Source organism: Lutra lutra, chromosome 12 (genome assembly GCF_902655055.1).
Source record: "Lutra lutra chromosome 12, mLutLut1.2, whole genome shotgun sequence".
Lineage (NCBI taxonomy): Eukaryota > Metazoa > Chordata > Mammalia > Carnivora > Mustelidae > Lutra > Lutra lutra.
Genome location: NC_062289.1, coordinates 596168 through 618207, shown reverse-complemented (window position 1 = coordinate 618207; position 22040 = coordinate 596168). Strand labels below are relative to the sequence as shown.

The following is a 22040-nucleotide window of genomic DNA, read 5'->3' as shown; positions in this document are numbered from 1 at the left end:
CTGCCCCTCCTGCGCTGCTACCCGCGGGACGGTGCTGTGCGCAGCTTTTGTGCGTGGAGACCCTCTGCCTCTGTTGCGTCAGAACAGGCCCCTGGTCTCCTGGAAACCGGTAAACACCAGGCCCACAAAGTCGAGCCCAGCCCAGGGGCCGCACTGTCCTACCCGGACGCCTGAGTCCTGCCCCGGGGGACCCTCCGCAGATGGTCCTCCTGTGGCCCCACACGGCTCAGTTTATCCCGAGACCACCACATCCGCAGGAACTCCTTGTCCCTCTGTCTTCTCTTCTGTGGGGTCAGACCCCGCCACTGTGCTCCGCAGTAGCTCGGGTCGGGGAGACAGCGTCCGCTGCAGGGTCCCCTACCACACAGTCCAGTCCTTTGGTGCAGCCTCTCTGTTCTTATGCTTCCCGTGCCAGCAGCTGAGGCTGAGACTCAGCGCGGCCCAGAGCCGGACCCGGCCACGCGTTCTCCGCCCCCCATGGCACCCTTGTCCACCCCCCGGGGACCCACCCTTGGCCCCATCAGCCCACATCTGCAGGTTCGCTTTGTTGAGGGGACGAGGTCTCAAACAGAAGGAGATGCTGCTCGTTGCCACTTCCAAGTGGGACATGTTCACTGAGGCTGTCAAACACTTCGGGGCCAGTGTGGCCCCGGGAGGGAGCCCAGAAGGGCCCTGCTCTCAGCCACCCGCCCTTGGGAGCAGGCTTCTGAGCCTCCGTTCCTTTGTCTGTAAAAGGAAAGTTGGGCCTGAAGTTCTCTTTGGTTTTGTGTTAACTTGTCTTAAGATTCCATTACTAACACGATTCAGTCAATTTTGCTGTTAAACCGGGTGACAAGCTACTATTTAACAAAAACCTGATACAGTGCGTTTTTTCTCCTTCGTGTTCTCTACTTGCTAACTTACATCATTGACAAAAAAAAAAAATTAGGGAAACATTTTCTTTTTGTCCCCACCCCCCACCAGGGAGTCGAGCCCAGCGTGGGCGCCTGGGAAGACCCCGTCTCCGACTGGCGTGGGCCCAGGTCGGGCACTGAGTGGTGCGCCCGCGCACACTGACACGGATGCGGGTGGGGACGGGGCGGGGAAGCCTGTGTCCCACGACGCCGTGTGCCCGCTGGACTGTTTCAGATCTGCACTCGAAGGAGCATAACTTCTTCTGGGAGAGATTAACGGCCGCCACCATGAGCCGTCCCGGTCCCCATTTGTGCCTTGCTGACTGTCCCCTGGCCCCCAGCCTGCTGGAGCTGAGCTTACCCACCTTCCGTTGGAGGGAGTCTGGGAGGCCCTGGCGGGCTTTGGGCCTTCGTCACAGAACCTGCCCCAGGCCCGTGTCCAGGAAGCTCCTGCCCTGGGCCTTCATCGCGTTCCCCACACAGGTGCTTTCGAGCCATCTGCGAGCCGCTGGGGGCTTCTTTCGTTGCCAGAGGTCACTGGCCCTTTTGGCTCGGGCCAGCAGGCGCGTGGGGTCTTTCGAGGACCTCTGCTGCTATGTGGCCGTTCTACCCTCAGAGGAGCCCCAGCGGCCTCACACGGAGATGATTGTTGGCAGTATCTGAGCTGAGGCCCCACTTGCCTCCCCCGTGCACGCCGCCGGTCAGCTCCCGGGTGCACAGGCTGCCCCGCGGTGGACCGGGCAGCTTCGCTCCGCACACATGCGCCTGCGTCCCAGGCAGGCTCTGTGTGGGCCCATCCTCGTGGCAGCTGGGACCACGTGGAGCTCTGGGGGGGCCCGTGTGGGTGCGCCGTGTCTGCGATGGTGCTCACCTGTCTCCCTCCTCTGCCGTTTTCTCACCAGAACTCGCTGGTGGTCGATGATCCGCCGTTCCGCAACCAGAGATAACCAGGCCCCGTCCAAGTCAGTTTCTACGTCTGCAACGGGAAGAGAAAGAGGAGTCAGTGCCAGCGCTTCACCTACCTTCCGCGACGGTAACGCTCTCCTTCTAGCCTTAAGCACTGAAAACGAACGAGGGGGCCCTTTTCTAAAAGACCCAGAAATGCTGAGATGCCGTCGTTGTGAAACAGTGTGGTTGTACGTTTCAGCTGTGTTTTTTCCCGTTAGCAAGAGCATGTCCTCGATTCTTAAAGAGAAAAGTGAAGCTTTCGTTGTATTTTCCTTCATTACTGCTGTGGGCGGGAGCTGCATATTGGGGTAATTACTGATCGTTTTGCTGCCTGCTTGCAAATATAGAACAGCCCCGGGGGAGAATCCGTACAGCCTTCCGTGCTGAGGCTGAGGCGGTCTGGCCATGCATTTAAATTCTGTAGATGCTTACAGTGGAAAAGCAAATAGTTATAATCACTTGCAGGTGCTGTTAGAAATAACCGTATGGTATTGAGCCCAAGGCCCGTGCTCGATGTGGTCATTAACTAACATGAACCATCTGTGCTCGTGCCCGCGCCCCGAGTCACACCCCTCCGTGAGTGACTGCATCTCCCCGGGGCCGCGGGAGGTATTCGGTCCGAGCGCCTGTTACTCAACTGAAAACCCTCCTCACTGAGACGTTTCTGCTTCAGGAGAGACGCTTAGGACTTAGGAAAATCAGTTTGCCTTTTCAGCTTAAGGTGTTTCCTTAAAGGAAATACTGCGGTGTTTTCCCCCCCGAACTAGTAGAAATAAATGTGCTGGGCATTGTCCTCGAGGCTCCCGCTGTTGTTCTGCAGCCGGGTGGGCCGTGTGCTCGGAGAGCGCAGTGTCACTCGTCTCCTGAATTCAGTCGTGTTCTGTGTCCACTCAGCTCTGCCCCGTCTTTCTGTACAGTAGCTGCTCTAGAAGCTTAGAAGATTTTGTGTAATTTAAGAGGGAGGTTAGTTATATGCTTAAAACTATTGCGAAAGCAGCCACCTTGTTTTCTCCGTAAAATCAAGATTCTTTGAGCTTTTAGTTCTCTTTAACCATAACATGTCGTTTATGGAATAGACTAGATCGTAGAAAACTTAGAATATCTGTGTTGATCTCAGTTAGAATTAGCTGTTTTTTGGGGCAAATGACAGCCGTGCCTTTCAAGATTGAGTCACAGACTCTTGTAAAGTCACCCCTCCTGAGGGGACCGTCCAGCCGGGACTGCCCGAAAAGGGGTGTGTGCCCGTGAGCTGCCCCACCGGGGTACGTGCGCTCTCACTGTTCCGTGACCCGCCTGGGTTGCGTGCTCTGCGGCCTCAGAGGCAGTGCATCGTACAAGACAAAATATTTAGTCAATTTTTGAGAATGTAATGATTTATTCTAATAAACTTCAAGTATGGTTGACCAAAAATTGAAGTTTTAAAGAAAACCACGCTTTATAAGAAAAATTGCCTTTTAAAGCAGGTTAGGACGATATCTTTCACATTAATGTTTTTGTAGTCCCTGCTCCAGGAGCAGTGGAGGGTGTCAGTGGGAGAGGGCCCATGCCTGTGACCCTTCCTACGGGTGGGGATGCTGAGCCCCCAAGGACACGTTACTAAGACAAGGGGGTTTGGAGAGCTGTGCAAGTGCCATCCTGTCTGCCCGCCCTGCGGTGGGAATCCATCCTGACTGTCCTCTGCCGCTGGGCCGGACCCCAACATCACTGCCCTCTCCGCCTGCCCCCCACACCCCTGTCACCAGCCTCTCCCTCTGCTCAGGACCCTCATCACTGCCCTCTCTATCTGCCCCTGGACCCCCATCATCACCCCCTCTGTCCACCCACAGGCCCCTGTCACCACCCTCTTGTCTACCCCCGGATCCCCATCACTTGCCCTGTCCCTCTGCTCTAGGGCCCCCATCACGGCCCCCTCCATCCACCCCCAGATCCCTGTCACTGTCCTCTCCCTCTGCTCCAGGACCCCCGTCACTGCCCTTTCCATCCCCCACCGGACCCCCACCATCGCCCCCTCTGTTCACCACCCGGATCATTGTCACCACCCTTTTGTCGGTCCCTCAGACCATCACCACCCTCTCTGTCTGCCCCCAGACCCCTGTCACCACCCTCTTGTCCACCCCGGACCCCCATCACCGCCCTCTCCCTCTGCTCCAGGACCCCCGTCAGTACCCTTTCCGTCCACTCCCAGACCCCCATCACTGCCCTCTCTGTCCACCCCCAGACCCCTGTCACCATCCTGTCATCTGCCCTGCTTCTCACACCTGTGCTCTAAAACGTAGCCCACGTGGGCCCCCGTCTGTAGCTGATGCGCCATCCTACAGAGTCTGTCCCTGGAGCGGTGGCTGGTCTGTCTGGGCTGCGCACACCCCTGACGTCGTGGCGGCCTGTCTGCCTCCATCACGTGTCCGTGTCTCCCACGTTTCTGTCCCTGAGATTCGCCACAGCCCCTAAGAGCCCGAGGCCTCCACGCTGCCAGCCCCTGGGAGCACCCCGGCCTGGCCCTGGCCTCCTGGGGTGGCTGGTCTCGTGTCTGGCCCGCCTAGGGCGTTGGGTCCACACCCACGGGCCACTAGACTGTAAGCTCCCGAGAGCAGGGATGTCGGCTAGCACCTGACTTCGTGGCTGAATCGCAGGGGGCGACCCTTTCTGTGGTTTTGAAAATAAACAAGAGAACGAACAGAAAACTGGAGCTTGTGTGTCTGGTGTTCCTCCCCGCCGTGCTCGGCAGGCCCGCCCGGGCGACGGCAGGCACGGAGACCGAGCGCTCAGCCCCAGCGCGTCTGCATCCGGGTGTGCTGCTCGGAGAGTGTCCCCGCCTCGCCACGCCAGCCCGAGCCCCCCAACGGCGGACTGTCACCTCGGGCGACATGTGCCGTGCGGACGAGAGCTTTGCAGGGACAGTTAGCCGGAAGGCCCCCTGCGGATTCTGAGTTCTTCGTGGTTGCTCCTTCTCCTCGGGGACCCTGTTTGTGAGGTGCCGCTGTGCTCCCGTGGGCGGCGGGTCCTTTCACAAGCATGCTGGCGTCTGGCGGGAGGCACAGCCGAGCCCTGGCCATATTCCAACGGCATATTCCAACGGCACATGCTTTTCAAGGTTATTAAATTTGCTGTTGAGACATGCAAGGCCTTGGAATTAAATTCACTTAAACCTGTAAAGGTCACTCTCACGAGCAGATATGCAAAATCAAGTGCCATCCTGGGTTTTCCACCAGAATTAGCCATGGGCGCAGGGGGTAGTGGGGCCCCATGTCACCTCCTGGTGGGAGACACACTGTGGGCTCTCAGAGCTGTGACCCAAGAGGCAGTGCCCCGGGAGGCGACCCTCGCATGGAGCGGCAGGGACCTCACTGCCCCCACGCAGCTCGGGGAGTGTAGGCTTGGGAAGTCAGAGGATCAAGTGCTCGTGGCTTGGGAGTACATGGGGGCCCCTGTGTCACCCCTCGAGTCGCCTTCCCCGCTTCTGGTCACAGCAGGCAAACTGAGCTCCGTTGCCTGGGATGGCACCCACTCACCCTCCACCCATAACCTCAGCCGCCCGAGGGGACCTCGTGTCAGTGTGGTTGTCCACTGTGGGCCCTGGGCGCGGCCGACCAGAGAGGCGGGCTCTGGTCAGCCCGAGTCTAGGGCTGCTGGTCTGCTGTGGGCCCAGGATGCTGGGGCTCCCTCGCCCCTCAGGGTTGGCCCAGTTGTTGATGGGGGCACGTTTCCGGCTGAATGAGGACGAGCAGAGTCACTGCCTGCGTGGCTTCCTGGGCAGCTGCTGACTGACGGCGGCAGTAGAAAGCGTCGGAGCGGTTCCGGAGGACGCGGCAAGGCCACACACGGAGCCAGAACTGCTTCCTGTGGCTCGTCGGCCCGCTGTTGTGCGTGCCCAAGGCCAGTCTCGTGAAAGGAGAAGGTCCCGTCTGCGGTCGGGCCTTGTGAGCCAAGGGCGCCCTGGTACTGTCCTGGAGACAGACTCTGCCCCAGCGGGTCCGGTCCGCAGCTGTCCCGGCGCCCCGGCTCAATGGAGGGCTGAGAGAGCCGGCACTGTGGCCGCGGCTCCTGGCCTTGGGCTTAGTTCCCGACGGTCCCCCGGTGCTGGGACCAGCTGGCGGGGTCGGGGGCTCAGACAGGAAGGAACGGGACGTTCCCAGGAGGGCCTCGCACACCCTCCAAAGTCAGTCTGTCTTTAAAATGAGAAAATGAATCCTGACCCGTGATCGAGTCTTGGTGAGCACGTCTCTGCGTCTGAGGTGTTTTCAGGGGGTTTCCCAGCAGGGCCCTGTGATGGCACTCGGGCCCTGTCAGCGACCAGCAGAGCAGATGAGGGTCCTGAGGCCCCTGGTCGGGGACGGCTTTGGGGACACACCTTAGTCAGAGGTCCAGGGCCTGCCTGACCTTCGTGGGCAGGACACATAGTCCTCAGTGTGGGGCTGCTGCTCTCACAAACCCTCTCAGGACTGTGAGAAGGAAACCGCCTCCGCCCGCCGGGAGGGAAGGTGCCCAGGTGTTGGGGACGGGCTCTGCAGGCCCATCGCAAGCGGCACGAGGAGCGGAGCACCACACTTCCCTGCTCGCCGCCAGATGGACGTGTGCCTCCAGGCGTCCGTGGCCCTCATGAAACAGGGAGTGGGTGGAAGGAGGGGTCGATTCTGTTTTCTGTTTGCATCATGTAGTCCAGAAACCCTCAGCATCGAGGTGTTGGGCCTGGCAGGCAGCTCTGGGTACACTGGGCAGTGGACCCCAGAGCCGCGGCTGCCGGCGGGAAGAGCCATCCTGGAGGGGCCCATGGGTCCGACGGCCAGGACCGTACTCGCTCCCTCTCTACGCATGCGCGGCTCTTGGGGGCGGCTGGGTGTGTGGCTGGGACCACGCTGACCACCCCCCCTGGGGCCTTTGTCTTCACAAGGAGCTCCCCCAGACCTCGGCATTAAAGTCTCATCCTGGAGCTATGGCCTCCACGCGGGCCATGTAGAAGCTGGGTGGGGAGGCCATCGGGAGAAGCCTTGGGGACCTCGCAGCCCCCCTGCCCAGGCTAGGTGGGAGCAGCCCCTGGACAGGCTCCTCCGGGGCTTCACCTGTCCCAGGAGACCCGCAGGTTCTAAATAAAGTAGATTATGCCACATTTCTGACCGCCGGTGTGGAGGGGCAGGTCAGTCCAGGTGGCTGAGGGGGTGTCAGTCCTAGGGACTCCCTTCCAAAGGCAAAACAGCCGGCCTTGGCGGTGGGAGGCAGGCAGGGGGTGCTGGGCAGAGCGAGCACGGCCCTGGCCCACATGGAAGCTGCCCTTGGGCCCACAGGGCCTCCCCTCCTGTGATCACGGGACGCCTGCCTGCAGGCCTGCTATGGCCGTGGTCATGGCCATTGTGGAACATTCTCCCTAAGTCAGCTAAGCCACGTGGTGAGCACAGCGGGAGCGAGCCTGTCGGCGGTGGGAGCAGGGTCAGTGCACAGCGGGGAGCGCGGTCAGGTAGGACACTCCAGCGTTCCTCCTCAGCGCCTTCCACGACGGTGTGACGCTGTTTTTAGTAAGTCTGACTCTCTTGCTACTTTAGCTAGAAAATGGGGGACCCGTGCCTTAATGTCCCTTTCCTGTCTTCAGCCTGATGTGTAGCAATGAGGGGCCAGCCGCTGGCGGGGTCACCAGGGTTCGGGAACCATCCCTGGGCTTGGGAAGGCGGGCCGGCTTCCTCCCACATGGGCGCAGCTCCGTGGCGTGGGTGCGGGGACCACGTCCTGCGCTGCCTTCAGACGTGGCTTCTCCCCCTGGTCTGCAGGGTGCCAACTTTGCTGTCGGCTGTGGGCTCCCGGCAAGGGGACGTGGACAGCATTTAACTTCAGGTTGCCTGGAGTCCCAGCCATGGGGAGAGGACTTGGAACTTGTACCAGAGCGACTGCGGGACAGGGAGCCCGGGTCCGGGCCATGCAGAAGAGCAGGGGTCCGGTCTGTCCGTGAAACAGTGGAGCAGTACGGTGCTCTGGGAACGTGTCTGGGGGACACTGGAGGCTGGGAAACGGGGGCCGAGGGGGCGGGGGGGCCATGGGCCTCTGAACACAGAGGGACATGCGTGGAGAAAACTTGACACTGCGTGACGCACGTGGGCACATGGTCTCCCGGGAGCTGCTCCCGCCCGCGGTCAGGGAGGTGCGGTCTCGGGACTCTGCCCGGAACCCCGCCTCGGAGCGGCTGCTGGGGTGGCACCCCAGCACTGCACATCTCGTGCCCTGCAAAGGCAGTTTTGGCGACTCTCGGATGAGAACGCTGGACGCATCTCCTGGCGTGTGTGGCCCGTTCTGACCGTGGTCTGCGGTCGGCCTGCATGGGTCGTAGCTTCCATGGTTGGGGGCCCGGAGGAGGTGAGGCTGGTGCCCTGACAGGGAGTCGGCGCTGGCCCTGACACCTGCCAGCCCTCCGTCACCGGAGTGGAGTGGGGCTGGCCACACTGTCGCAACCCGACCCCCAAAGCCCGGCCCTTGCCGGAAATCTGACGTGTGAGGTGTGGACGCTGCTGAAGCTGTGTGGGAAGGACAGGGAGCAGGTCCCCAAAGGAAGACAGGATCCGAGCTGAAGTGTCCTCCGTGTGCACTCGCTCGCCTGCCGGCGCCTGCACCCCCGACCGCCCCGGAATTCACTGTGGACCGTGGATTCGGAGAGACGGCGCAGCCTGGCCCCTCGGGGCTGGTACTTCCCGTGGTCCCAGTTCCTGCTTTTCCTTTCTCATTATTTAAAAAAGGCCTGCCCTGAAGCTCTCGCTGTGGGTGTTTATACTGACGGTAAACTGGGCCTTTAATGTCATGCAACGAACAGAGAACAATCTGAGCTCTGTTCTCGGGGGCTTAGGACAAAACACCTTTTGTGCGGGACTGTGCAGGGTCCCTGGGAAGGGCCGGCGTGTGTGCAGGGAGAAGGGAGTGGCCGGGGCGGCTCCTGCCACAGGTTCCCGCAGCATCCCCGGCACCTCGGCATGTGCCACCATCGACGGACCCCAGGCTCGTGCAGAAGAAGGGGAGTCTGCCAGGATGTCCGCCATGCTCGGGTCTGGGGCTGGACGTCCTGCAGCTCAGGGCCGGAGGCTCGGATCTGAGAAGGATGGCTTCCAGGGGATGACGCCACCTTCCCACCGATCCTTACGTGGCGTACAGAACTCTCTCTCTTTCTCTTCTCAAAGCACGTCCCTGTAGGATCAGGGACCCCCAGAACCTCATTTAGTTATAACTATCCCAAAGCCTTATCTCCAGATAAAGCCACAGTGAAGTCAGGCCTTCCATCTCTGGATTTGGGGAACAGTATTCAGTCGGTAGCAATATCCCTGGCTTGTCTGAGACCAAGGAGTAGGACCCCAACTCCTGGCCCCCTGCTTCTCCCCGTGCCGGCTGGGAGACACATGGACTACTTGTGGGTGGCCCTTGCCATCTGCTGGGTAGATGGGAGTCTGTTGTGGGGCCAGGGACACAGGCCCACGGGGTTCCACGGCCTCAGGGCCCTGCAGTCTGCGGCTCCCTACAGGACTGGGGTCTCTGGGCAGAACGCTCAGGGTGACGGACTGGTGACCGTCCCCAAGGGACGGACATCTCATCCCTAGCTGTGGCCACGGCCCGTCCGTGTGTGCGGGACACGGCACGCTTGAGAGGGAACGTGTGAGAGAAAAGACGCAGGCGGAAGTGTGTCCTTGTTGTTCACGCGGCTCCGGAGCTGGAGAACCCTTCAGTCGTGTGCTCCTGTGTTATTAGCTCTGGGCTCCGCGCCGGGTGCTGGGCACGAGATCACGGACACGCGGAACAGCTCGGCATTCTGTGTCTGCTGGGTGCCATCGTGATTTTCTGGAGAAAAGAGCGGGGTGCGTGAGGTGTTGGTGCTCAGTGCGGCCAGTCCCCAGACGCCTCCCTTACGAGCGGGAAGAGCGTCTGGTCTCCCTCACCTCAGGCCTCCAGCGGCCCCTGGGCTGGTGCGTCGGCCCAAACAGCACGTTGAGAGTGAATTGCTCAACTTGGCCCTGCAGCTAGAAGACAGGTCGCGCTCGACAGGCAGGACACGGGGAGCACACGGGAGGGATGGATACGTGTAAGAGGGGATGGCGTCCCCCTGTGTGCTTGGGAATGGCGGTCCAGTAGGCCTTGGGGCAGTCTGAGCGCTGCCCGGCAGGAATCCCGTCACGTCACTCCAGGCCACCTGTGGGAGCTAGTCCTGGCCGCCACTGCCGTCTGCATCCAGGCAGGGCCCTGAGGGGTCAAGGCCCTGCTCCCGGGTCCCACTACTGGCCTGGGGGTGCGTCACCATTGGCCTGGGGCCTCTGGCTGTCTCCGTCCCGCTCACCTGTGGGAGCAGCCAGTGGTGGACATTCAGCACGTGTGTGGCATCCCTGTGTAACCAGGCGGCTGTGACCCTGGAGGCTGGTTGTCCTGGGAGCCCCTGAGCCTGGCCGGGTTCTGTGTTGCACACTCAGTGTCAAGCGACGTGTGAAGGAGGTGGGATGGGGTGTCACAAGGCACACGCTTCTTGATCACGTCTGTGAGTCGAGGCCGCACCGCCCACATCTGTGAACCGCGAGGCCCCTGAGCCCAAGTCCGTGCAATTTGGAAAGGGGCTGCTCCCGCCGTGAGCCCCCCAACCCCAGCTGGGGCTCCTGGGAGGGGCTCTGCCGTGCTCGCGGGAATGGGAGTCCCTGCCGTGCGGGACGGAGCCCAAGCGCCGACGTGGGGCTTCCTTGAGGTCGGCTGGGCTGTTCTAGAATGCTCTCTGGCCCATAGCCAGCCTTTGTGGGCACTCCGGGTGGCGTGGGGCACCTGGGGAGAGGCTTATCCCACCTGCCGTGCCCTGCATCTGCTGCTGGATGCTTTGTCCGCCCGTGGCCCAGGAGAGAAGGTGCTGCCGCCTGGCTCTGGGGCCTGGGGTCCCTTCTCAGGGACAAGGCCCCTGCCTGAAGCGGCTGCCCCTTGACTGAGGACGGGGCACATCGCTTTGGGAGCCGAGGGGACATCTCCCTGGTCTCCTGCACACATGCTGTCTCCACGGGTCGCAGCCGCTGTGCTAAGCGAGCCCTGCAGGGTGTGAACGCCAGCTCCACCCGGAGGACACCGCACCTTTTCCATGAGAACAGGCTTTGTACGTGGCAGCCGTCCTCAAGATTAGCATTAATCCCTCACACGTTCGCGTGCCGCAGTAAATCTGGATCGTAAGCTCGCGGCTGGCGCAGTGGCGGGGCCTCCTGTCACCAGCCCTCCCGCCCCGGCCAGCGAGGTGGACGCCGGGAAGGAACCAGACATTGCGTCACACCCAGCGCCGGTCTGGAAGGAAGTGGCTCTGGGCCGCGGACGAGGCCGCCAGCAGCCTCCTGCACCGCCCCAGGCCCCCGCGCAGGACGCGGCCTCGCTCGTCCCCCACTAATAGGAAACAGGAGGCGTCTTCCCCCGGCTCGTTTCCCTTGCGTCCACATGAGAAATGCAATTTAGATGCCACGTGTCCGTGCCCTTGAGCTTCTGTGGGAGCCACAGGGGCAGCAGGCGCTGTTTTCCAGGCTGTGCCATGTCCCTGGGGCCCTGGGGCTCCTGTGTCTGCTGCCCTTGGCCTGCGGTCAGTGAGCTCCAGTGAGCTCGTCCTGTGACCCACCACCCAGCCCAGAGTCACTGGGGTCGGCCTGCACTGCTCCTCAAGACCCGTCGGCCTGGGGTCCCCCCGAGCTGCGGAGGGATCACCGTGTCAGTTAAGGGCCCCTGCGTCTCTCCCCCTGAAGGCACCTGTCCCGGGGCTGCAGGCAGAGGTCAGGCTCACCCTGGCAGGCAGCAGCGGCTACAAACACAGGGAGGGAGCACGTCTGTTCAGAGAAGGCCCAGCCTGGTGGTACCCGGAGCGCTGTGCCGGGTGGGGTCTGGCCTCACCGCGTCGGCCCTGCCGTGACCCTGCCCCGTACCCCCATACCGGCCATCAGAGGTGATACGCGTCCTGTGTCCCCTGGCGGCGGTGGGCGTGGGCCCACATGGAGGCCCTACAAGACGGCGTTGCGGGGACTCTCCCAGGAGCGGTCTCAGGGAGCCCGGTGGCGGGCCACTTGTCGCCGGTGCCACCGGGCAGCCTTAAGCTGGTGATAACGACAGAGGCCGCTGGTTGAGCACAAGGGGGCCAACGCCCGCTCGCTCCTGCCACTGAGCGCAGGCAGCCTCCGACCTGCCTCCGGTCCCGGCCGCTGGCTGCGTGCTGTCCCTCCGCGGCAGGGGAGTCACGCGTGCTGCTGTTTCCCAGTGGAGACGGTGGGAGTTTATAAGGAGCTTGGGACACCTTATGGAAGAGACAAGTTGGCCCCCATGTGTGGTGGAAATCAGCGCAGCAAAGCCCGAGTCCCAGAAGGGTTTCAGTTTAATCCACCAGACGTACGTAATACTCCTGACATCACGAACTCTGAGAAGTACCGAACTGATGCAGAAGTCAACCTCCGCCCTTCTGTTCGCCCTGGCGTCTCATGGGGTCAGCGTCCTCGGGGCCATGTCAGAAGGTGAAGTCTGCGTCTCGGGCTGACTTTGTTTCCTCTGCCATTTCTGGATTGTCAACGTACTGGAAGCGGGCGGGATGGTCCCCCTGCTGGGTGACATGTCCAGCTGCCACACAGCTCCCTCTCTCCACGTAAGATGAGCAGAGCCCAGCTCTGTGCTCCGCTCAGCGTGGCGACACCCCCTCTGTGCCAGTAGCCCTGGGGTCCAGCTGTCTATCCCGCTGGTCTGTGGACGCGGAGCTCTGGGGTAGGGGAGCGTCAGGCTGAGCTGCCCGGCCTCTCCGAGGGGGCTGCCCAGCTGGAGGCCATGGCCTGGGGGGAGGGACAGAGGGCTCAGTAGCTTCAGGGCCAGTGGTGGTCTCTGCTGGTGGCTCGTAAGTGGGGAGAAAGTCCCTTGGGCACGGGGGCTTCCTGAGGGGTGACCTGACACAGCCACAGTGTTTCTGCATGGGAACACCATTGCCCAGGGACACGCTGTGTCCCAGGTGTGAACCAGCCTGGGGGTCTCCGTGGTCCCTGGTGCCCTGCTGCCCCGAGCCAGCTGCGCACCATCTGCTGGGGTCAGGGGACACTGTGGCCTCCATAAGGAGCGAGGCAGGTTCTTCTGGACATGCACTTGGGCCCTCAGTGGCTCCGGCTTCTCCCGGGAACCTGTCAGCCAACCCAGGGCATGCATGATAGACGCACGGTGACAAAACGCCACGCAGGGAAGAGCCAGCTCTTCTCAGGTCCCTTCTGCAACCAGTGGGCCTTTTCTCTAGACACTCCTCTGCTGGGGCTCGCTCTCAGCCAGAGCCCTGACCCCCAGTTCCAGGAAAGAGAGAGAAACCCCTTTCCCAGCGAAGGGGCGGGAAAGTGATGTGGGTGCACTGACCCCTCCTGACAGCGGACACAGCGGGGGCCACGCGGGGATGCTGACCAGCCCCGTGCCCCACGGGGGCCTGGCGTGAAGACCCCCCTAACTGTGCTGCTCCCTGTGGGGCTCACCTATCACCAAGAAGGAAAGCAAAGGAGAGCGATGCCGTGGAGAGCCCCAGGAGCTGGATGCTAGGACCTGAGGCAGTCACACCCCTGGGAGCTGCTGCTCATGGAGCGTGGGTGGCACCCTCAAGCGGGAGGTGAGGGGACGCCGGTGCCACATGCATTTGGGTAGGACGTGCCCCGTCCTTGACACGGCTCTGGCTGCACTTATGATGTAGCTGTGCTCTGCTTTGTTTCAGGTGAAGGTTGGGGCCCCATGTACGAGGCCCCCAGGCTGCCACACATCCGTCTACGCCACGGAGAGGTGGATGCGGGGCGGGAGGTATCCACGAGGCCTTCAGCGCGGGTGCCTGGCATGGGGCCCCCTTTGCTGGGCACCGTGGCGAGCAGATGGGGCCCAGAGAGTGCGCAGGGCCAGGAGGGGCCGTCTGGGGAGACCGTGGGCCCTGCAAACACCCCTCAGCACACCTGCCTGTGTTCTGACCGGCGTTCCCTAGAAGCAGAGGCCCGGCACAGAGTCGGACATGGCCCCGATCATGGCCCCGATTCCTGGTGAGGGTGGGACAGGAGGACCCCAGAGCTGTGTGGGGCTGCATGGCTGGGACGGCCTGTCGCTGCGACGTGGAGCCTGGGAGGGTGTGTTCCCCAACCGTGATCGCCACACACAGTTTCTCTTGGGTTTCATGGATGCCCTGTGCCATCCCAGCGCGTGTGCGGGATCACCGAGCGTGCAGACGTTCCTCGGGGGCGTCAGTAGCGGGAGGAACGAAGTTGTACATCCAAGTTAACATTTTTGCTTTCATTCCTACGAATCTGTGGGCCCTTGGGTCCGGAGCTTCTACTGCAGTTTGCGAATGGGATTTTATAGCACACGAGTGCTGGGGGGGTTCCAAGAACAACGGTGTTCTCAGTATTAGAACCAGCTGCTGCTTCCTGGAGACGGTGACTCACGCCTCCTCCTAATTGGGTGGGAGACCCAGGCGGACACACGGGGACTCAGTCAAGACGCTGTCTGTTTTCTGGGGGTGTCCCCGCAGCAGCCTGCCCGTCCATCACGCCCATCCGCAGCCCGTGTTCATTCCCTGTTTGGCTTCTTACAGCCATCAAGACAGAGCCCACCGACGACTACGAGCCTGCCCCGACCTGCGGACCAGTGAGCCAGGGCCCCAGCCCTTTCCCTAAGCCCTGCTGCAGCCAGCCACCGGCCTCCTGCCTGCCGCCCGGCTTTCTGCCCTGTCCCCCGAGGAGCACCATGTTGTCTCCGCCCCCCAGCACCAGCCCCAAGCTCCATGACCTCTCTGCCGCCACCTACAGCAAGGGCGTGGCCGGCCCGGGCCTCGGACTTCCGCGGCCGGCCGGAGGGGTCCTCGCTGTTGAGGAGACGCCGAGACTCGTGGGCGTGCACCCTGGGCCCCCCCAGCCACCGCCCCCCCGCCTTGCTGCGACCCCAGGTGAGTCCCCAGCTCAGCGTCGGCCGTCCCCCAGGCCGCCGGCCAGCTCTGTGTCCTGACAGCCCCTGCTCCTCACCACCGCCCGGTACCCAAGAGCCGACCTGTTTGCAGCCCTGCGGCCCCGCCCGCCCGTCCGCGACAGGCCACCAGCTGCCCCAACGGCCGAAGGCTCCGAGGAGTGAGTCCACAGCCCCCCGGCCTCTGCCGCCGCCCGAGGTGCGTGAGGACGGTAGTCGTAGTCTGGCCCCCATTCCCGTAACGGTCAAGCGAGAGCCTCAGGACTTGGACCAGCTGTACCTGGACGACGGTAAGTGCCGGGGCCTGAGGCGCACACACCACCTGGCGCTGTACGTGCGCGTGACGAGGAGGAGTGTGCACCGGCGCACATGTCTGTGCAGGCAGCGTGTCTCGCGGTCCTGGGCCGTGTCGCCTCGGCCGGAGGCCCCACGGAGCCGGTGGCGGGGGTCCCACGGGACAGAAGCTGCACGGTACGGCGTCACACGAGGCCACGGTCGCTTCAAGGCACCGTCGGCAGCGGGACTCCGGGTCGGGCCTCCTGTTTGGGGCTTCGTGAGAGCGTCACTGGTTGAGGAGGCGACTTATGGACGCGGGCTGAAGGTGGTTAGCGTTTTCACATGCGGCGCTGCGATGCCCGTCAGGTACCCCCAGGACGGAGAACAAGGCCGGGGGGCTTGGAACCGGGACTGGAACCTCGCCAGTGAGGCCCCACCCGCAGAGCACACGGCCCTCGGGGCGGGACCGCGGCTGCAGGTGCCCGGTCAGGGTGCTGGAGGACGAGCTCTCCGCACCAGCTGGTGGGCCGCGTGCTGGAATCCAGCGCCTGGCTCCGCCTTGCATCAGGGATGACACTGCATTGTTCCGGTGTGTCGACCCCGCACGGTTGTGATCCTTGGGGCCGAGGTGCCACCTGAGCTGCGTGGAGGCGGGCGGCCCTCTTGTGTGCTGGTTCCTGACTGCTCGTGGGTCAGTTCTGTGACCGGAGGCCCTGTGGGCTGCCCAGGCCAGTCAGGCCAGTCCGCGCCTTCACAGCCCTGTGTGGATGGTGTACGTGGGTGCCAAGGCCCCCGTCGCTGGTGCTTCTTGTCTTCTGGGCGTGAGCCTTTCCAGGGCTGGGTGCCTAGCTCCCTGGCTGCTGGACTCAGGTGGGGGTGTGAGCTCGGGACAGCGTGGGCCCACGGCCCCCGGCCTCCCCAGCACACCACCCTGGCTTCCCCTGTCTCTGGGATCGGTGCCTTGCAGCCTCCTTTAGCTGTTTTCCTTCAAAGTCCCGTCGAGCGATGAAGGCTCACTTCTCCCAGCACCGCTGTCTCCGCAAACGTCGCAGTTCTGCCGCGTTCACGCTCTGTGTGCCTCCCTGGGGCCAGGCTGGCAAGGAGTGTTTCTGGAAGGGCCTTCACACCTATGGCTGCCATTCTAGAAGGGGTGGCACGACCGGGCCCATCTCTCCCAAGCTGCAGGGCAAGGTGGCCCGGGGACACAGGAGCCTTCTCCGCCACAGCGTCTGGCCGCCAGTCATCGCCCCCAGGCTGGACGGGGCTCCCAGGCTTCAGGGTTCCCCACACTCTGCTCTACAGGAGTGAACACGGGGCTGGCCCTGGGCTCCTCCATCCCTAACTCAGGGCTGCAAGCTCCCACATAGTTTTGTTCCATAGACGGTCATTCCCTGAACCTGGGGATGTCCTTGGAGCCTATGCTGTGGGTTCCTGTTCTCCCTCCCTGAGGCACAGGCCCCGGGGGGCCGTCGGAGACACCCCAGAACTCAGCGGTGGGGGCTTCTTTCTGGATTCTGTCTCCTGAGGCCCATGAGGCCCACGGTGGCCGTGCTCCCTGCCTGGCTCCCCCGCGAACTCGGCTGTGCCCCAGGAGGTTGTGGGGTGGCCCTGCGAGCAGTGGGGAGGGCCCGAGGCATGTACGCTGCTCCCCTCCAGGTCCCGGCCTCCGGTGTTTTCAGGGGAGCTCGGGTGACCGACCGGGCAAGCCTCCTGGTCTGTCTTGCTGCCCCAAGGGTGTCGTGCTAAAAGGCAGCCTCGTGAGGGGGGGGAAAGGCGACGTGTGAAGGGGGTGTCCTGCCCCAGGGGAGCCCATAGCTTCCGGTCCGTCCTTGAAGGTGCTGTGGCCTCAGCGGGTCTCTGAACCACGCGGAACCACAGCTCACCTGTGTGGGCAAGGATTTGGTCCGGAGGGCAAACCTCCGTGGGACGGTTTCCCTGCAGACTCTTTGTTGCTGTGGGCTGCCAGCCGCAAACCCCACCGTGTGGACTCTCGTCGGCAGGGCTCCAGCCACCAGCCTCATGGTGCAGCAGCCCCGTGCAGGCCAGGGAGCAGGGCTGTGGGGCTGCTTTCTGCCAGGAACCGCCGCCTCCCTGCCGGCCCCCGGCTCAGACTTCCTCCCGGGCACTTGCCAACAGCGGCCCTGGCATTACTGCCCCCGATGTCGTGAACACCCGTGTGCACTAGCTGCTACCTGCGCTGTAGGGTCCCACGCCCCCCAGCCACGTTTCCTGGTCTCCCGGGAGCTCCTGGCGCCTCCCCTCCTGCTCTGAGCCTCAGGCCCCGCCCCCCTGACAGCCACCCGTGGGCCCGAGGGTGCTTCCCGGCCAGGTGTGCAATATGTTCTCTCTGCCTCTGGGGCTGGAAATATGGGCCCCGTAACCCCAGGCCAGGTGTGAAGGAAGGTTTTCCGCTGTAGCTGACAACGGCATTTACAAGACGTTTGTTGTTCTTCATTCGTTATTTTTGTTTTTTGGTCAGAACTCAGGCTGTGGTCAGGGCAGCGCAGCAGGAGGCCCCGTAGGAGGCAGACGACGGTCTATGTGGACGTGCTCACGTTTTCCTGCACGCACACCCACGCGCACTGTTCCAGTGCCGCTCTGGGGAGCCCAGCTAGAGCCCCGAGCGGCCGGGGAGCACGTGCTGGCCATGGACCCCTTACGGGAGTGGCTGTCCTGTGTCCCCCGTGCGTCCTTCTGGAGCTGATGTGGTGGACATGGCCAGTGTGCCCCCGCGAGCGGCCTTTCCTGAGGCTGACGGAGGCCAGTGGGGAGCGCACAGCCTCCCCCGGCTCAGGCTTCCCTGCCGTACGTTTCCCAGGCCCGGAGGCTGTGTGGCCTCGCCCAGGAGGGGACCGCGGAGGCTGGTGGGCGCTGGGACTTCTCTCCCCGCAACTAGAACATACACGTGGGCCGGGCGGGCGTCTCTCTGCCGGAGATGGACGGGGCGTTCGTTGCCGTGTCTGCGCGGCTGGAGACCCCGAGTCCACAGGCAGGACGCAGACTGGGCCTGGCTATTTCTTGCAGGGGAGCAAGAGGGGCTCCCTGCTGAGAGGTCGGGGGATTGTCTGCTGACCCTGGCGCCCTGGAACCCCGCCTCTAGCAGAGCGCTGACGCGGATGTGGCCTGCGCCGAGTCAGTCAGTCCCTGAAGACTGGTCAGTGCAGGCTAAAGGCGTCCATCGTGCACGCAGGGTCCTGAGCCCCGAGCTTCCCACCTGAACCCCAGGGGGCTGGGGGCTGGGCTGTAACTGGTGCCCTCCCGACGGGGCTGATGGGAGGGATTCGCAGGTGTCATGGTCGTGTGGCCTGACCTCAGGGTGCTCCTGGAAGCCCTGCAGGGCTTGAGTCGGCACCAACGATGTGGTCCTTTGCCGGCCCCCGTTTTAATGGTCTGCATGATTAGGGTTTTGGAAATGAACTTGACAGACCAGGGCAATGTCAAAGCCTCTGCTTGTTCTGGGACAGAGGACGTTTCTGGAGAATATCCACAAACCACCCGTTTTGGGTGGGGTGGGGGAGGGGCGGCTTAGAGGGCCTCCCTCTGCGGTTGTGTATCTGAGCTGTCCAGGTGCGCCCCCCCCAGCCCCCGCAGGAGCCTTTCTGGAGCGGGGCACGCGTCCCCTGCTGGAGTCGTAGCCCTTCTGCTGTCCCGTGCCTCAGCCTCTTCCGTCCTCCTCACCCGTCGGGCTCAGTGTGATCGGTGAGCTTGGAGGGTAGTTCCTGGCGTGTGAGGCCATGTCTCAGGTTCCATGGCAGGCGGTGGTGGTGGCCGGTGGCACGAGATGGGGGCGTTGGGACCCACTGCGGGGCACGGGTCTTCCCTTTGTGTCTCAGGTCTGAATTTGCAGCTTGGAAACGGAAACAGTAGCGAAAACCTGTTAGAACGTGAGACGGCACGGACGCAAAGTGGCCTTGATGGGAAAGCTTTCCTCACACGGCTCAGCCGGCAGGGGCGGGAGCCTGGGGCGGCTTCGCGTTGGGGGTCGGTGCCCGCTTCCCAGAAAGACCAGTTGGTGGTGGGGCAGCGGACCACAGCCCCGTGACAACCTGGGGGTGGTGAGGCCTTCTCCCCCCGGGTGCCCAGGGGCTGAGGCTACACACTGGGACTCACAGTTCTCCAGCTACCATGGGGAGGGACGCAGGGCCTGGTCGGTGCAGGCGGGCCCCCGTGGTGAGACGCTCGATGCCAGGGAGCACGAAGGTGCCCCCTGGCCTTTCCTTACATGGCAGCAGCGTTGTCGGGAGCCCGTCCGCTTGCCTAATGGCGGCCACGGCTGCTCTTCAGAGCAAGACTCTGTTCAGAAGTCGGGGGCGGCCGTTTGGGCTCCCGGTGGTTTCGTTGGAGGTTTTGTTTTCCAGGAACATAGAATGAGAAAAGTGAGAATGGGGTGTTCCGTGCGGTGGTAGAGAGTGGGGGTGTGCAGACGCGCGAGCCGTAGTGTGCAGCCGCGTTCACACCTGCCAGACCTTTCTCGCTCTTCAGAGCGGGCACAACGCGACTCGCCGAAAAACGAATCCCCTCTTTCTCTTGGGTTTTGTCTGTTTCTTGGTTGAGTCTGCTCTCTGGTTTCATTTCAAAAGTGTTTGGTCCATAAATAAACGAATTGTAGTTTTTTCTTTGGTCCAGCAACACTCACAAGACTTAAGCTCTCAATTCAGACTTCTCAGTCGTGGCAGAACCACAGGGGTACGTTTTTAAAAGAGTCATTTTACGGGCCTCGTGTTATTTTAAATGTAGATTTTTGAACCGGGCCATGAAAGCCGCACGTGAGCGATTCGCTGCCGTGATTTCTGTGTGGCCCGTGTGTGGACCCGAGCCACGCTGCCCCGGTCGCCACAGGCCGTCCTTTCAGTCGCTGACGTGCAAATGTGGGCCGTTCACATGTGCACACACACGATTACGTGTCACGCGGCAGGGGCTCGTGCGCGGCGTTTGCGGGGAAGGCGCTCTCGACACCTCTGGAGCCACAGGCTGTCCTGGGCTTCGTGCGAGGGGACCCCGTGGACAGGGTGGCTGTGCTGCTGAGTCACAGCTCCTCGGGGCTTCTCGAGGGATGCACTCGAGGGCCGGGTGTGGGTCCGTCCGCGCTTTAGCCACGTGGCCGCCCCGCCCACCCAGTCGCCTGCGCCACAATCAGCCCTTTCAGCCCTGCCAGGAGCGCTCAGGTTTCCAGAAGTCTCCGTGTCATTAGAATGACAAGCAGGTGGACCAGGCGGCCGGGATCGCGTCTGCCCGAGTCTGGGCCGTGAGTCCCCCGCCTGCTCCCCCTCGTCCCTGAGCCCAGGCTGCTCCGGGAGAGAACACAATCTCTCCTCGTGGAAAGTTTTACTGACCTGGCCTGGTGCCCAGAGCTGGGGCCTTCCCCAGTCCTCAGGACATGGGAAGAGTCTGCGTCGCAGTGACCAGACGTATGCAGTCGTTAATGTTACGATGGTGGCTACTGCGAGATGGCTGGACGGACGCAGCCACACCGGGAGTTCATCAGGGCCTGTCCTGCATGCACTGGCGTGTCTGTGTGTGGGTCTCCAGCATGAAAATCCCATCGCATGGCCCCCGGGGACAGAGCACTGCGGGCACAGGGGCCGCGGGCTCTGTGAGCGTCTTCTCTGGAGACCCTGCGGGAGGCCTGCATCCTCGGCACGGCCAGGAGGGCAGCGCTCAGGAGGCCGTCCTCCGAGAGGAAAGAAGGGGGAGGCAGCCGCGGCTCCCGGAGGGCGGTGGGTTAGGCTCTCTGTAGGGCGCAGACACCCCGATGCTGCCCCCAGTGCCCAGCCCCGTAACCTGTGGGGCTGTGACGTCAGAGCCCCTGCTGTCCCTTCCGATGGGCAGCAGGGCGAGCGGGAGGAGGGGGCCGTCCGCTCCTGGGACTCTGGAGCTGAGGTGTCTGTTCTGGGCACTCTTGTCCATCTTGCCTTGTGGGGATGTCAGCCGCACGCGGGAAGGGCTTCCGGCCGCGCTGTTTCTGGTCATGTGGCCCAGGTGTTTTCTGGGTCCTCGGCGGGCAGTGAGCCCTGTTGCTCTCTGCGGATGTCAGCCGGCCGTGCCCGCCCCGTCACAGGCATTAGCTTGCTTCCCCGTGAGCATTAATCGGAGACTAGGAGGTGGTGTCAGAGAGGGACCCACAGGAAGAGCCTGAAACCTCCGGCTCCCTCAGGTCTGCTCACGACCGAGCGGCACCCACCGTGGCAGGAGCGCAGAGGGCTTGAGAGCGGCTGTCCGGACATGTGCACGGGGCTGTGCACTGGGATGTGTGCTCGCGTGTTTCTGTCCTGGGTCGCAGGCAAGCTCGGAGTAGCCTGGAGTGTCACTGGCCTGGGCTCTGCACCTTCTCCTTCTCCGATGCTCGTGGGGCTTTCTTACTCGTGAAGGAGTGCTCCTCCCAGACGCCTGCAGGTACGTGAGCAAATAGCTCCGCTGTGTCTCGTCACCGGAGCGTGAGGCCATAAGGCCCGGTATTTGCAAACACAATGGCCACATTCAGAAAGCACAGTGGGTGCCAGACCGTCCGAGCTAGATACCTCTTTGGGGAGAGTGGGGACCAGGGCAGTGGAGGGCTCTGCCCACAGCTGTCAGACAACTGTGTTTTCACGAGAGCGGCCGGGGCCCTGTAACTCAAGCCAGGCACTTGGCTCCCCTGCCCCTGGAGCTCCGGGCACAGAGCCAGCTAGGCACAGACACAGTCAAGTGATCTCCCTGATACAAAACTGTATTCTTACCTATGGATCCCTGAGGAGCACCGGGTCGTTGGCTCACAGATGTCGACCAAGTCCAGGCAGAGAAGAACGTGGGGATTTGGAATTGTAGTAATTATCTTCCCGTCAGAGCTGAGAGAGCCATTCCCAGTCCGGCGCGACACATCCTGGTGACAAACAGAAATCCCGAGTCCCAGTCACAGCACTAGATGGGTGGCCTCTGGTGCTTTTCAAAGTGACTTTACGTATATCTTCTTAATTTACATTTTCAACCTTGGAACAGTCCCATGGCCAGAACTGCTGACGTGGACCCCACAGA

At 62.7% G+C, this 22040-nt stretch overlaps 1 protein-coding gene and 1 pseudogene across 1 annotated transcript in view; both read left to right on the top strand.

Moving 5' to 3' along the window:
• The window catches only part of LOC125081636 (nuclear factor of activated T-cells, cytoplasmic 1-like), a 55675-nt pseudogene extending 51153 nt beyond the window's left edge, over nt 1-4522 (top strand).
• Nucleotides 4523-13809: 9287 nt separating this feature from the next.
• LOC125082404 (nuclear factor of activated T-cells, cytoplasmic 1-like) overlaps nt 13810-22040 on the top strand; it is a 28790-nt gene continuing 20559 nt past the window's right edge. The window contains exons 1-3 of the mRNA XM_047697970.1: nt 13810-13837; nt 14558-14736; nt 14848-15043. Of these exons, the coding sequence (XP_047553926.1) occupies nt 13810-13837; nt 14558-14736; nt 14848-15043 (403 nt within the window). The remainder of the gene's footprint in view (nt 13838-14557; nt 14737-14847; nt 15044-22040) is intronic.